Consider the following 15129-nt stretch of genomic DNA (forward strand, 5'->3'; position numbering starts at 1 on the left):
TGCTTCGCTAAAGGTTTTTAATGATGATGTTGAAGCTTTGGATGTTAAGGATTACTGTGCTGCACTTTACTTAGACCTGTCCAAAGCCTTCGATACTGTAGATCATGACATCTTATGCCACAAGCTCTCAGATATTGGTTTCTCAGATCACACTGTTGGCTGGTTCTCAAACTCTCAGGTTGGAGGCAATGTGTTCAACATAACTTTACTTCATCTAGCTACCTAATGATCACCAATGGTGTGCCACAAGGCGCAGTTTTAGGTCCCACTCTTTTTACAATTTATATAAATAATGTAAGTCTAAACATTCCTGATGCACCGTTGCATCTCTATGCCGATGACACTGTTGTTTATTGTCGAGCTAAGACAGTTGCCAAGGTTTCCCAGCTTCTACAGTCTGCACTTGACATCATTCAGTCAGACTTATTCCACCTCAAGCTGGTGCTAAATGCTGACAAAACCAAAGGGATGTTATTTTCTAACAGAAAGTTGGTACCAGCAACTCTTCCTCCTATCTAACAGTTAAAGTTTCTGTTTTAAATGTGCTCTATAAATAAATCTGACTTGACTCTCATCCATACATGGTGTTCCTATTGAATTTGTAGATTCTTACAAATACTTGGGAATTTTGGTTGATGCACATCTCTCTTTTAAAACACATATTGAAAACTTGATTAAAAAAAAAAACTGAAATAAAACTGGGTTTCTTTTTCAGAAATAGATCTTGCTTAACTCTGAATGCCAGAAAACGCCTTGTAACTGCTAACTTACTACCGGCCGTTGACTACGATGACATTATTTACATGAAAGCCCCTGCCAGTTCCTTGCAGATGTTGGATGCTGTCTACCATGGCGCGTTAAGTTTTATAACTGGTTGTAACTACCATACCCATCACTGCACCCTGTACTCCTTGGTCCGTTGGTCATCTTTATCTACATGTTGGCTCTCACACTCATTCAGTTTCATCTATAAATCCCTTCTGGCCCCTTGCCTTCTTATATCTCCTCCCACATGTCACGCCGTCAGTGCAGTTACAACATGCGCTTTCAGTCCATCATTTACCTGCATCGTTCCCTCAGTGCGGACCAAACTTGGCAAAAAGGCCTTTTCCTACTCAGCTCCTGCAACCTGGAACACCTTGTAACAAGAACTGAAGCTGTCCTCCTTGATTTCTTACAGGGTTTCAAACATTTGATAATGTCAATGGAAAAATCACGCAGATATGTTCTTTTTTTTAGTATTTCACCGTTTTATTGTTTTGTACACTACTCTTGTATTAACTGCACTTTTACTGGAGTTTATTGTAATCATTGTTTATGTTCTGTCTGGAACAGGCCCCTCTTGCAAATGAGTCCCTGTGGCTCAGTGAGGCTAGCCTGTATAAATAAAGGTTGAATGAAATAAAAAAATATGGTACTGATTATGTATTACTGTAATCCACTTTTCTGAATACCTAACAGGAAGCATTAGGCATGACTTTTGTTTTTTGTGGTTTCTCTTTTCATATAGAAACCTCCAGGCTCCAGCCCGTTCTTATCAGCCAGCAAGGTATCGCTAATCTCATCCTCTGGTCCTGCTTTTTTTTCTCTGTCGTCATGGCAACTCTAAATGCTGGATTGAGAGCAAGTGAAGAGGACTTTTAATCCTGAAGTGCTGCGTGTTGCACAGTGTTCCTATAAAGAGAGTCAGTCATGGAGGAAGAGGAGGGCAGGGTGAACGGTTTTGGACTGACCCCGGAGAGGTTCGGCTCGGACTGGGCTCACATCGCCCTGCTGGACAAGACCAAGGAGTTCTTTCAGACCTGTGACGTGGAGGGGAAGGGTTTCATCAACAGCACTGATCTGAGGGTTAGAGATGATGGCTGTGTGTGTTTGATTTCACACTGTGGGTGTTGTGAGGAAAGACTTAACATCATGGTTGAACATCAGAATTATTAATTATGAAATGGTTAGGTAAAATTCTATTCAAAACCACAACATTTTAAAACACGAGGGCTGTTTTTTTTTAAATTAGAAACTCTTAAAAATATGTCTGATAAAGCCAGGACAGAATGTAAAAACATTAATCTGTTCAAAAGAACAATAGGTTATGCCTCCATGCTTTTACTTGTGCCGCCTGTTAGACTTTAATAATAGTGAATAACAAGATGGAAACACTTAGTGTCATTGTTCTTGTCCCACACACACTCACACTCCATTTTATTGTATTAAACAAAGCTGCTGACCCTCTTTAGTGCACCTGAACAACCTAACAAGTGCTTGACAAGTACCAAATGTTCACGAATATAAGTTGCACGCATCATTTCACAATAGGCAGAAGCCACTTTGACACGTTAAGACTGAGCTGCGTTGGCAGCTAATTGGGCCTGAATTCCTCTGAGCTTCGTGCGTTCATTACCGTTTCATGCGTTTATTTTCCAAGTAAACTGCTTGAGGGTGACAGATGAAACGGCCCCTAATGAGTGAATAGAGAGGCAGATTCAGAGTTTTCAGCGTTTTAACGCCTCGTCTGTTCGTCTTGTTCTCCTGACAGAGGCTCCACAGAGAGCTGCCTCTGTCTGCAGGAGAGCTGGAGGATGTGTTTGACTCTTTAGACACACACCGTGCTGGTTACCTCACTCTGGAGGCATTTTCTTCCAGATTCAGTAAGTTTCTTGCCATTTTTTTTTTTTTTTTACCCTTTTCTCCAAACATGTTTCCGTTTTTGTCAAAGCCAGCGCAGATGAGTGTAAATTGAGGCACAAAGATGACACAGAGCTGTGAAATGTATCTCCGGTAGTTCTTTTCTATGTCAAATATGCAGAACAATCCATTAGTTTTCCATGTGAAGCATAAAATTGCCTGTCAATTTAGCAGAATACCACACTGAATATAAGTGGAAATTACAAGAAAACACAATGAAATGCAACGATGAAACAAAAATAGATGAACTGTGAAGCTACAAAGATGAAAGAGAATTTGAAAATAAATTACTTTTTGACATAATTGTTTAAACTCTGATTATGTGATAGTGAAAAAGAAGTTTGGTGTCGCATGGTGCTGCTAATGTGATTTAACAAAGAAAATATCAGTCCAATGAGCCATCAGCCTTTTCTGTATACACTCAATGATTATGAAATAACAATTTTCCCCTTGAGAATTTTTATTTTTTTCTCTATTTTTTCAATTAGGTCCAAAGTGTGGAATCTTGTGTGCATCATTTTCATAATTTGTTAGTTTAAAACCTAAAACATCACCTACTGCTAAAAATATCCATCAAATCATGTTTTAGTTAAACAGGTGCCTGCCTATTGTGGCTGTGTATGGTTCTTCCACATGCTACTGAGGCTACTGTTAAAATAATAAATTGTTAAACTGACAATTTGTCCTGCCCTTTGTCCGAAATCAAACCACAAATTCAACCCTGCTGCTCAACACAGTTTTATTTTCTTTAATTATGTGAGAAATAAACAGACTTTACAACAATATAAGATTGATTACCATACACACAAGTTCTTACTTTTTGTGCCAAGTTAAAAAAAAACAACTAATAAACCACATTTTCAAAGTTTGCTTCAGTCTTGTATTTTTTAGCGTTGGAGATGAAACATCGCTCAGTAGTACTTTAAGAGTTGCTTAGATCTGGATGTTTTATAAGCTTTTGGAGGCACAGCTGAAGCACAGCAGAGAGGGATGATTTAAAAAACAACTAGATTTTGTTTATTTTAATTGAATCTTCCTTCTTGTTTGAGGTCCCCCTTCTTCTCGAGCTAAAAGCTGCAATGCAAATTAAAAAATGTTGCTGCCACCCAACATTTTGATCCTCCTTCTGCCTGCTCTGGTATTCTTTAAGGTCAGTTCCTTCACGGTTGTAGAATCCCTGTTACTGAAGATCAAAACCAGACCCCAGAGCCAGTGTTCAAGGCAAATGAAGCTCTTTACCAAAGCCAGTGGGAAGCCAAGTTGTCAGAAGTGGAAGATGAGGAAGAAAGGCACTTCAGTATGCTGCTGGACAGCCTGGGGGCCAGTAATGTATTTGAGGAGTGGGTCAAGTTTGTACAAATATACCTCTTTCTTTCAGATTTGTTCTTAACAAGCATTGTAATTTGGCAAACCTACCTGCCTGTGTTTCGCTCTTTTGCCTTTCGTCCAGTCCAGGTGAGGTGCGCGACCTTTGGGCCCAGCTCAGGAGAGATGAACCTCACCTCCTGTCCAACTTTGAAGAATTTCTGGCTAAAGTAACTCACCAGATTAAAGAGGCCCGCCAGGAAAAAAAGGAAATAGAGAGTGCTCTGCAGAGGTAGCACAACTTATAGCAACATAACCGTGCACGCATTTCAGAATAAGCTTTATCATTGTACCGAAATACAATGAGATCATGTCCGCACAGTCATTTGAAAGATGGGTGGAGTGCACGTTGCTGCTGCTCCTAAAAGCACGGCCCCATGGGAAAAGGGCAGAGAGGATAGTGGTATTACAAAAAAAGATCTTTTCACACCTTGTGCTTATCAGGATGCAATTTAAGACATCAAAAAACTCTACAAGCAAGTACATTTATAGACACATTACATTATGCATTTGATGGCAATAAGGTGAGATTTGTCCATGAAGCATATCCAGATGGCACCGTAGTCCTGATAAGATATTGGTGTCAGTCAGTACAGTTCTGATAAGCATTCACAGACGTTCTCGGGGTTGCGACAGCCTTCTAAGTTTACACATATCCCAGGAGAAATTTGATAAGTCTGTCTTCTTCAAGGCCAAACGGGGGGAGTCCGATTCAGATAAGCCACAATTGTTGATTTTTTTCTTATTATTTCTCCTCAGCCTTGAGTTCTGCTTGTACTTTTAATCCAAAATGGCCAGATTTGTGGGCATTCCACTGGTCCGTGCTTATTAGCTCCTTCCAAGGTCGTCCCCAACATGCCGGCGAGTCCCAGAAGCTGCAAGTGGCCTGCGATTCTCACAAATCGCTTCCATCTTATGGTTTAGCTCATAAATCAGCCAATTTTGAGTACTCGAAGAACAAACCAAACCTACAGACCGAGTCGGCAGCTTCGCCATGGCTAAAACTGCTGCCGCCTTCTTTTTTAATAGCCGATTACATAGGTATCCGCCGGTGCCAAAAAGCAGAAACCCTACTATCATGATTCCAGTATCTTCAGCGTCCTCCTTGGACAATACAGAAAGGCACATCATGACCATGACATATCCTGCTGCGTGCATCTCAGTGGGGCATGAGGGTTCTCCAGGACCCGGTCTCTTTGTTGAAAAAATGTTATAGATTGTGTTGAAAGTCATGTCGACCAGATCCATGACAGTAGTTTACGTTTTGGAAGATGTGTAAATAGGAGCTCCGATGCACAAGACAGAGTGAAAAAGCAGGAGGAGGATGGGAGAGGGAAGAAATGTGTTTGTCTTGCACGAGAGCGAGTGGTGGAAAAAAATTAGAATTATCTCCCTGCTGGATATGTACTCTGGAGCTGTTTGTGTGGATTTAACAGTAATTCATGAACCAATCCCTACCTTCCTATGAAATTATCTCAATCTGGACTCACATTGTAAACATTGCTACTTCTGTGGAGACTCAACGTACGAACAAGGTTCCCTGCTGCTGTTGGGCTCGCACGTTTGTTCAGTTATTTCTTATTAATTTATACGCATGCAACAGTTCTGTTTGTTCTGCCTTATGGAGTTAATAATAATTATTATTATTGCTTCTCCTCATAACAGGAAGGCTGCGACACATGACAACGAGATCCGCCATTTGTACGAAGAGATGGAGGCGCAGATTAAAAACGAGAAAGAACGACTTCTGCTACAGGTCCAAAGAAAACATCACAGATGCCTTTATTTTATTTTGACTGGATTTCTGTGAGGCTGTCCTGTTTAGTCTGCCAGATAAGACGGATAAAGATTTTTTGGGGGTCCTTCAAGTAGCAAAGGCATCTTTGGATCTGCCTTTTTAAGACTTAGGTGCTCAGTTAGCTCAGTTATAAGATTAGGTGTAAACATTTTCTCAAGCTGCTTCCCACAACCTGATTATTGTTATTCTCTTTACTTTTCAATGGGTTTATTGTCATTTGTTGGTATGTCTGTCTGGGGGGGGGGGGGTCTTTAGCTTCAGTCATGTGGGTCTTTTTACCCTGTGGCTTTAACGTTTTTCTCTTGTTTCCTTGTAGGACTCTGAGCGCCTTCAGCTGCGCAGTCAGGACCTGGAGCACCAGCTGTTGTCCAAGGAACGAGAACTGGACAACCTTTTTCACAAACAAAAAAGGGTGAGATAGTTTACATGTTGAAACAATTAATTCAAACTGAATATATATTTTTAAAGTTTGTTTATAATCCTGATTTGTGTGTGTGTGTGGGGGGGGGGGGGGGGGGATAATGGGGACATTTTGTTTTATAGCGATTTGTATGAATGTTTTGTACATTTTGCAGGAGGACAACAAACAGCCAAAAGCTAACTATTACCGTACTTGCCGCCGTACACATTGTATAAGTCGCATCAGTCCAAAAATGTCTAATGAAGTGGAAAAAAAACATAAATATTGCCGTATAAGTCGCATCTATTATGCATCACCTCTGATGCATTACATTTATCTGTCACCTCTGACCACCCAGAAACATGGGCGGGTGTTGTGCCAAAAATCGATTGGCTGCCAAATAGCGGCCGCGGGAGCGTGCACGAGAGGACTTTAACAAGATTAAAATTAAAAACAATTATATGTTTGCTAGAAATTATGGTAAAGATGTGTCTCAGTTGAAATTTTCCTTAATAAATGCACTTTGATGGTCAAATCAGCCGCATTTCACCTGGGTGGCGCAGCAAAATGCAGCTGATTTGACGTTTGCTCCAGGAGTTTCGGAGCGAGACGAAGGTGGCTGTATGGCAAGCAAAGTGTCTCATTAATAACCACTTTTACCTATTAGTGAGACACTTTGCTTGCCATATTACTCGGGGGGCCCTCTAGCGGCTGAAAATGGTAGTGTACATTATTTTCCATGTCAGAATGAATGAAATCATGAGATCTCAGTCAAAAATTAGTTTATAGATATGGGGAACAAACATAAATTAGTCGCTTCAGTGTATAAGTCACAGGACTTGCAAATTTATGCGAAAAGGTGCAACTTATACAACAACAAAAAAATACAGTAATGTGCTGGTTACGAAAACACAAAAAATTGATGAGTGAAACGTGTTTATAAACTCCAAAATAAGATCCTAAACTTGTAAAATTTGTCATTGTGTTTCATTATTGCATCAATTCTTACTACAGTCATTTGAGCTGTTAAAAACTTCTCACATTCATGGCAGTTAGAGCTCCAGTGCCACGAGCTGAACAGTGAGAAGCAGGAGAGCCACGTGGAGAACTTCAAGCTGAAAATGACCAATGAAGAGCTGTCCAGAGCGTTGCAGAGCTGCAGCCAGGAGCTCGCACTGGCCCAGGAGCAGCTGGAGGAGCTGCAGGAGCAGTCTGCCCGGCTGCAGCAGGAGAAAGAAACGTGAGTGCAAAGCATCCTGCAGCTCTCAGCTCTGTCGGAGATGACGACCTTTTTATAACCAGTTGTAACTTGCAATTTGTACTGAATTAATGTGTTCGCTTGTGTCTAAGGGAAATGTACAGAGTAACTGAAGGGCTGCAGAGGGAGATGCAAAGTCTCATGAAGCAGCTTGACCTCCTCAGGTAAGTCATGTCCAAACCTGGATGTTGTTACGCTTCAGTCACTGTGTGAATGTTTATGTAGCATTCACACTTTTGTGATCTATTTTTCTTCCGTACATTTTTCAGCATCTTTCTCGTCCCGCAGTTTTCAAGCTATTTCAACAAATCATAAATCAAAACGTTCAGCTCTTTCAGGACAATCCTGCTGTGACTTTTGGTATTGGTGCAACTTTAGCTTTTTGAAATATTTAGCCTTTTCTGCCACTTTTTTTTTTCTTCATATAAAATGAATTGAGCTCATTTTACATCCTTCAAATCTTAAGATCTGTTTACAACCTTTTCCTGCTCCTTTCACATTTTGTTCTGCTTCAGCATCTTTTAAACTTTTTTTTTCAGCTACTTTCGGTTATATTCAGCTGTTTCTTCTGCTGTTTTGCGCTCCTTTCACATTCTTTCTGCTAACTACAACATTTTTGTACTTCTAACTTCTTTCTGCTTGTTATGCGAGTTTCGTTATTTTCTGCTATTTCAGCTGTTTTTACGCTAATTTTAGGTTTTTCAGCTAATTCCACAGTTTTTGCACTTATTTAAACCTTTTCAGCCCAATTCAGCAAAAATGTGCTCTCTCCACTTCATTCTGGTAATTTTAAGCTTCTTTCTAATTTTTTAGCTACTTTTCAGCTGTTTATTTATTTATTTATTTTGCTATTCTGTTTTGTTTTTTCAGTTGATTTCCACTTTTTGTGTTCATTTCTGCTTCTTTCAGCCTAATTGGGCAACCATGTGTTCATTCTGCTTTTCCCAGCTAATTTAAGCTTGTTCTTCTTTTTCAGCTATTGTTTTAGCTTCTTTTTATTTTAGCTAACTTCAACTGTTTTTTGGGAAAAATTAGTTTTTTTGAGGTAACCTGCTACTTTCAGCCTAATTAACTTCTTTATGTTAATTTCAGCTTGTTATGCTTCTTTCAGCTTGTTTCTGCTAGTTTGTTATTTTAGTTACCATTTAGCTCTTCATGCTATTTCTAGCCTTTTCAGCTAAGTCCACATTTTTTAAAGCTCATTTCAGCTCTTTCCACTTCATTCTGGTTAGTTTAAGCTTCTTTCTGCCTTTTCAGATTTTTTTTGTTCATTTCATAATTGCTGTGCTAATTTCTGCTTATTTAAACCTAATTCAGCAAATATGTGTTCTTTCTGCTTTCTTCAGCTAATTTAGGCTTGTTCTTCCTTTTCAGCAAGTTCTTCTGCAATAAGCATTCATTCTGCATTTTTGCAGGAAATGCAGTTTCTCTATTTAACTTTGATTCTTTCCAGAGAAATGAACAAACATCTAAAGGATGAGCAAGACATCCGCTGTGGTGCAGTAAGTAAAATCTTCATGTTTAACTGATAACTTTGTTCTTTTTAATTGGCTGACTTAAAATAAAGCTGACATTTAGTTTTTTGTTTAAACAAGCCTCAGTCGTCAATCAGAAAGCAGCAGAAAGCAGGCCTCGAGGATTCCTCTGACACTAGCCATCCATCAAAACGGTACTTTATTTACCTTCTCATTGTTCTTTTTTTTAAATAAAACTCTCTCCTGTCAGATTGTTTACTGCACAACAAAGATTTCTGTTGAGAAAATCCTGCTTTAGAAGAGGAAAAACAGAGGATATCTGATTCTAAACAACAAAAATCAACCAAATTAACCGTGTTTTAATAACAAAAATGAAATCCTGACATGTTTATGATTTTGTCAAACAATTTATCTCACGCGAACTGATCCTCTGTTTGTCCTCTGTCCCCAAAGAGCCCCACCGTTGGTGGACGGGTCCTTCCAGTCTCTAGAGGCCTTGCCCATAGAGCACCTTCAAATTGTGTTTGTCGCTTCCTCCTCCTGCAGTGAAGATGACGCCCCCGATAAAGCTGCCAACACCCCCAAACCACAGCAGCAGTCCCCTGTGAAGAGCTCAAGCTTAGCCAACGGTGACGTCAGCCTCGCTCAACCCAACGTGCACGAAGTGAAGGCAAAGGCCAGGAGGACATTGTGCAAAACTGGCGCGAGCAAGAAGGAGGTAAACAAAGAGCGGACAAAGAAAACAGAAGCTGAGAGGAAGGTGGAGGTAGAGGAGGAGGTCCTGGATACGCCTGCGGACGGGTGGCCCCTGCGCCGAGTCATCTCCATTGAGGAGGACCCCCTGCCGCACCTGCTTCATGGTGCACCCCAGCCCTTAGTGCACCAGCTCGCTGACGATGAAGCTAGCCTTGTAAAAGCTCCAGGTGTCTCTGTACCCCCTCCCTCCAGACTCACAGTGGACACCGAAGCTCCTGCTGCAAAGAAATCCCACGTTACCCGAATAAAAAAGAGCCAAGAGTCTCCAAGAGGACAGCCTGTTGGGAAGGAGACCCGGCAGGTAAAGTCAACTTTAAATCCACTTATTGTTGTTTTTGATTGTTTATCTTTTTATTTTTTTATTTTTTTTAGAAAACAAAAGAGCGAGAGTTGTTCGCCCCCGACCGCCTGTTCAAGGTGGTCCTGGTTGGAAACTCCAGCGTGGGGAAAACCTCCTTGCTGCGTTCCTTCTGCGAGGGGCGTTTCCACCCGTCCACAACTGCTACTGTGGGTGAGAAGAACAAAACCACATACTGGGGGGGACATTTTAACATTTAAACATGAAACGTGTGCTTTCTGTGGAAGCTTTGAACGAAGATCAGAGGGTGGATTAGCATCACATGAAACGGCTCGTGAATGTGAAGTCACGCTGCCTGGCACGCATTGTGCAGCACATTATGTCCCTTCCCTGTTTTTACCTTCGTTTAGTGTCTCACTCTCAACCCCTGCTGACCATTCACGCCTCTACACTTTATTATCGCTCAAATAAAAAAAAAATAACTAGTGAAATGTCCCAAACAGGTATTGACTACAGTGTGAAGACATTAACCCTGGACAACATGCAGATAGCCATGCAGCTTTGGGACACTGCAGGTCAAGAAAGGCGAGTTGTATTTACACCTTTCAGCTGGTTTTTATGAAATCCTTTATATTCAGAGACAAAATATGTGAGAAAACAACATATTTTTGCACAAATTTCTCCGATCCACATGTCTGTTGTGTGTTTTACAGCTACCTAAATATATATTTGCATAAATGTAATTCTATAATTTTTCTTTCTTTTGTATGTACGGTAGTAAAGGTGTGTCTCAGTGGAACTTTTCCTTAATAAATGCACTTTAATGGTCAAATCGGCTGCATTTCACTGGGCGGCGTGGCAAAACGCAGCTGATTTAACGTTTGCTCCAGGAGTTCCGAAGCAAGACGAAGGTGGCTGCTATGGCAAGCCAAGTGTCTAATTAATAGCCATTTTTTTAAATTAATGAAACACTTTGCTTGCCATTTTACTCGAGCGCCCTCTAGAGGCTGAAAATGGTAGCGTTTAATATCTTCCATGTTGGAATGAATGAAATCATCAGATCTCAGCCAAAAATTGGGTTATAAATATCGGGGGAAAAACATAAGTTGCTTTGCCGTATATTTGCAGGGCATGCAAATTTATGCAAAAAGGTGCGACTTATACGACAAAAAGTATGGTAGTTCCTTCTTTTACTAGAAAGCCTGTGCACAAATGTTTATCTTGTAGCCTTGCTGTTTCTGCAGGTACCACAGTATCACCAAACAGTTCTTCCGTAAGGCCGACGGGGTGGTGGTGATGTACGACGTCACAGTGCTGGAGAGCTTCAAGGCCGTGCGACCCTGGCTCCTCAACGTCCAGGTGAAACGTTGTTAACGCAGCTGAATGTGGCGATTTATTTACCACAAGCTCGTCATTTGTTAACTTTTTATCCAGCTACGTGTACACTTTTATCTGTATTGTTATATATATATAGTCTGTTATATTTCATATTATCTTTTAAAGGCATGTGTCTATTAGCTTTTAAAAGTGGATTTATTACTAGTTATTTTTTTCATTTGAGAAGTGCGTGTTTGCTTTTTGCTTTTCTCACAGGAAACTGCAGGTGAAGGGATCCCCATTCTGCTGCTGGGCAACAAAATGGACATGGAAAGAGAGAGGGAGGTGTCGCGTAAGGCGGCTGAGCGGCTAGCTTTCGTGAGTGGAATTACAACATCCAGATACTTTTAACATTTCCAGTTTTTGTTGCTTTAAAGCAGCCCTGTTGACAGTTTGTGTATCTAACTCATGTTTGTGCCGCATCCTATTTAGGAAAAGAAAGTGATGTTCTTTGAGGTCAGTGCCTTCACCGGCAGGAACGTGACAGAGTCCCTGACACATCTGGCCAGGTGCAGTGTCACGTCAGAGTCTAGAGCATCAATGTTGGGAAAGAAAACGGTGTTCCACTGTACACATCATGAAATATGATGTGTGGTGGTTCTAACAGTGTGGTGTCATGCAGCTTTCTTTCTTGTTTTTCAGAGTGTTAAAGGAGCAGGAGGACACGGTAAGAGACATGACGGTCATCCTCAGTGCTCGGCCCACCAGGAAGAAAGCCTGCTGCAAGTGAAGCCCAACAACTACAACAAAACTAGAGAAATTGCATTTCCTCTGAAAACGAAGGGTGAATGCTTATTGATGAAGAACTTGCTGAAAAACAGCTAAAATTAGCAAAAAAATATATGAACATGCTGAATTTTAGCTGAAAAGGAAGAACAAGCCTAAATTAGAAGAAGAAAGCAGAAAGAACATGTTTGCTGAATTAGGTTTAAATAAGCAGAAATGAGCACAGCAATTATGAAATTAGCTAAAAAAAAAGGCTGAAATTAACAACAAAAAGTTGAAAAGGCAGAAGGAGGCTTAAACTACCAGAATGAAGTGGCAAGAACTGAAATTGCTTTAAAAATGTGGAATTAGCTCAAAAAGCTAAAAATAGCATAAAACAGCTAAATAGTAGCTGAAATAACTGAAACTGGCAGAAATAAGCTGAAAGGAGCATAACAAGCTGAAATTAGTAGAAAGAAGTTAATTAGGCTGAAAGTAGCAGAAATTATATAAAAAAAACATTGAATTTATCTGAAAACAGCTGAAATTAGCTAAAAATGCTAAAAGGGAGAACAAGTTTAAATTAGCAGAAGAAAGCACAAAAAACACCTGTTTGCCCTGTTTTTAGGCTGAAAAAAGCATAAATGAGCACAAAGTGGAAATTATCAACATCAAAAAAACTGAAATTGGCCAAAAAACAGTTGAAATGTAGCTAATAAAATGCAGAAGAAAGCTTAAATTACCAGAAGGAAGTGGAGAGAGAGCACATTTTGGCCGAATTAGGCTAAAATAAGTTGAAATGAGTACAAAAAATGTGGAATAAGCTGAAAAGGCTAAAATTAGCATAAAACAGCTAAATAGTAGCTGAAAAAGCTGAAACTTGCAGAAAGGAGCTGAGAGGAGCATAACAAGCTGAAATTAGCAGAAAGAAGCTAGAAGAAGCACAAAAATATTGTAGTTGGCATAAAAAAATCTAAAAGGATCACAAAACAGCTTAAAATAGCTGAAAGTGGCTGAACCAGAACAAAATGTGAAAGGAGCAGTAAAATGATGAAAACAGATCTAAAGATTTGAAGGATGTAAAATGAACTCAGATCATTTCCTTTGAGGAAAAAAGTGGCAGAAAAGGCTAAATATTTCAAAAAGCCAAAGCTGCACCAAAGCAAGAAGTCACGGCACCCTTCTCCTGAATGAGCTGAACGTTTTGATGTATGATTTGTTGAAATAGCACAAAAATTGTGGAACGAGAAAGATGCTAAAAAACGTACAGAAGAAAAATGGATCACAGCAGAGTGAATGCTTCATGAACATTCACACCATTACATCTGAGAAAAAGTGATGCTGTATACTCAAATCACTCTTTGACCAGATTCTGACGGCTAAGCCTTGTTTATTTTAACAAACATTATTTATTTTAATAGAAAAAGGTAAGAAGCTTGTGAAGAACCTGCTCAGTCATTTTAATGTTTGTAATTTAAAAAACACTTAATCTAAAATGAAATCACAGAGATGTTGTAGCTTATTTACACCTCTTAGGTTTCAAATCTTTCTTTAGTAGTGAAATATATCTTATGTTGTGTATGAAGCATTTTTAGACAGGATTAGAAAAAAACAAATCAGGTTTGGTTTTTGTGACATTTTATTCACATTCATCTGTTTTAGTGTTTTACTTCTATTCATCCATTTCCAGAAGAAGCTGTTTTACATCCGTGTTGAGACATTTTCCTGCTTTGTTCTGGCGCCAGAGCACATCTGTCCTGAAACAGTTGAAGATATAAACGCAATTTTTGCACCATCTGAAATCAGTAACTCAAACATGTTTCACATGCAATATGAAAAATAAAATATAACCAGTTTTTTTATTCTATTGAGCTGTTTGCAAAACCGCTCTTGTGGTTTGAGAAGCTGCCCTACTGGCCTCATGGTGTGTTCAAAGACTCCTATTAGATAAAAATACAAACGATTAGATCCTCAAAAGGCTGTAGCAGTTACAGCGTACAAGTTTTTGCCTGATTTATTATTTCAAAGCAGCTTTTTAAGTTGTATCTTTTAACGTTTTATAGGATTTATTTTTAAAATTCATGTTGATACACATTTTAACCAGATAAATTAGTATTTTTTTAAATCCTTCTCAAGCTTTGTTACATAAGCATGAAAACAGCCTTTTTATTTCTACATTTACCAAACTCCAAAATAAAAAAATAAAAAGCTGATTTAATCTACCTTTCGTACTTTCAGTGATGTCAAAGAGGTTTTTAAAAGCTGAAGGAATTTAATATTCAATTTCCAAACAAAGGGATTCAATTTTTAGGGGCTGATTTTGAAGCAAACTCCATATTTAACAAACCACTAAAAGAAAAACAGTGGTTCCCAACATCACACAGATTCGTGACTTCAATAAAGATAAAGAACTCGATGACTTTTGTTGAAAACTCAAAGTAAATCCCAAGAATCCAGATAAAAAGGAAACTTAAGTCAAGTTCTTGTAGGATGTAACATTCAGTCATGTGACGGCACTATTGCTGAGAATTACGTGCTTCTTCTGATCACACCTGTGCCTTGAATGCATCACGTCAGATGTGTCAGACTGCCCTCGTCGACCCACTGGAGTGGGTGTTTAAGAACCTTTCGCCCTCTTCCTCCTCTCCGGTTGTGTCCAGGTGGGCTGAGGGCAGGTCCGCACCAGCAGCTCTGTTGCTTCCTAACGCATTTTGTAGTCGTGGGAAATGGCAGCTTCACATAGTTGTCCTTTAAAGTCTAGCTCCAGGGTGAACTCCAGGTCACGCTGCGAAAAGGTAAAAGGAGAAAATGTCCACTTTGTAGGAAACTGCTCAATTAAAATAAGGCTTGTTTGACCCCTTCAAACAGAGTCAACTAACAAATACTCATTTATTCACAAAACAATATTAATTGCATAAAGTGACATCTCAACAGGACGCTTCTCTTAAAACTATTTTTATGTGGGAAGAAATATTTAAATATATATATATATATATATATATATATATATATATA

General features: G+C 39.5%; 2 protein-coding genes across 2 annotated transcripts in view; one reads left to right on the forward strand and one right to left on the reverse strand.

Annotated features, from left to right (window-relative positions):
• Nucleotides 1–1692: 1692 nt before the first annotated feature.
• Nucleotides 1693–12227, forward strand: cracr2ab (calcium release activated channel regulator 2Ab). The gene is made up of 17 exons (XM_037695679.1): nt 1693–1848; nt 2534–2645; nt 3833–4022; nt 4133–4279; nt 5713–5803; nt 6162–6257; nt 7298–7485; nt 7596–7667; nt 8957–9005; nt 9099–9172; nt 9432–10035; nt 10107–10245; nt 10536–10617; nt 11277–11391; nt 11626–11727; nt 11842–11918; nt 12052–12227. Exons 1-17 carry the CDS (start codon nt 1693–1695, stop codon nt 12137–12139), a joined length of 2382 nt encoding a protein of 793 aa, XP_037551607.1. The 3' UTR covers nt 12140–12227.
• A 2588-nt stretch (nt 12228–14815) lies between these two features.
• Nucleotides 14816–15129, reverse strand: part of LOC119428591 (protein arginine N-methyltransferase 8-B) — a 15423-nt gene continuing 15109 nt past the window's right edge. The window contains exon 10 of the mRNA XM_037696274.1: nt 14816–14899. Coding sequence (XP_037552202.1) covers nt 14816–14899 — 84 coding nt within the window. The remainder of the gene's footprint in view (nt 14900–15129) is intronic.

Source organism: Nematolebias whitei, chromosome 22 (genome assembly GCF_014905685.2).
Source record: "Nematolebias whitei isolate Nwh7 chromosome 22, NemWhi1, whole genome shotgun sequence".
In the NCBI taxonomy this organism is placed as follows: Eukaryota; Metazoa; Chordata; class Actinopteri; order Cyprinodontiformes; family Rivulidae; genus Nematolebias; species Nematolebias whitei.

Coding starts and splice junctions, on each gene's coding strand:
- cracr2ab (XM_037695679.1), top strand. CDS start 1,693: ATGGAGGAAGAGGAGGGCAGGGTGAACGGTTTTGGACTGACCCCGGAG. Junction 4,280..5,712: donor ATAGAGAGTGCTCTGCAGAG/GTAGCACAACTT, acceptor TCCTCATAACAG/GAAGGCTGCGACACATGACA. Junction 7,668..8,956: donor AAGCAGCTTGACCTCCTCAG/GTAAGTCATGTC, acceptor GATTCTTTCCAG/AGAAATGAACAAACATCTAA.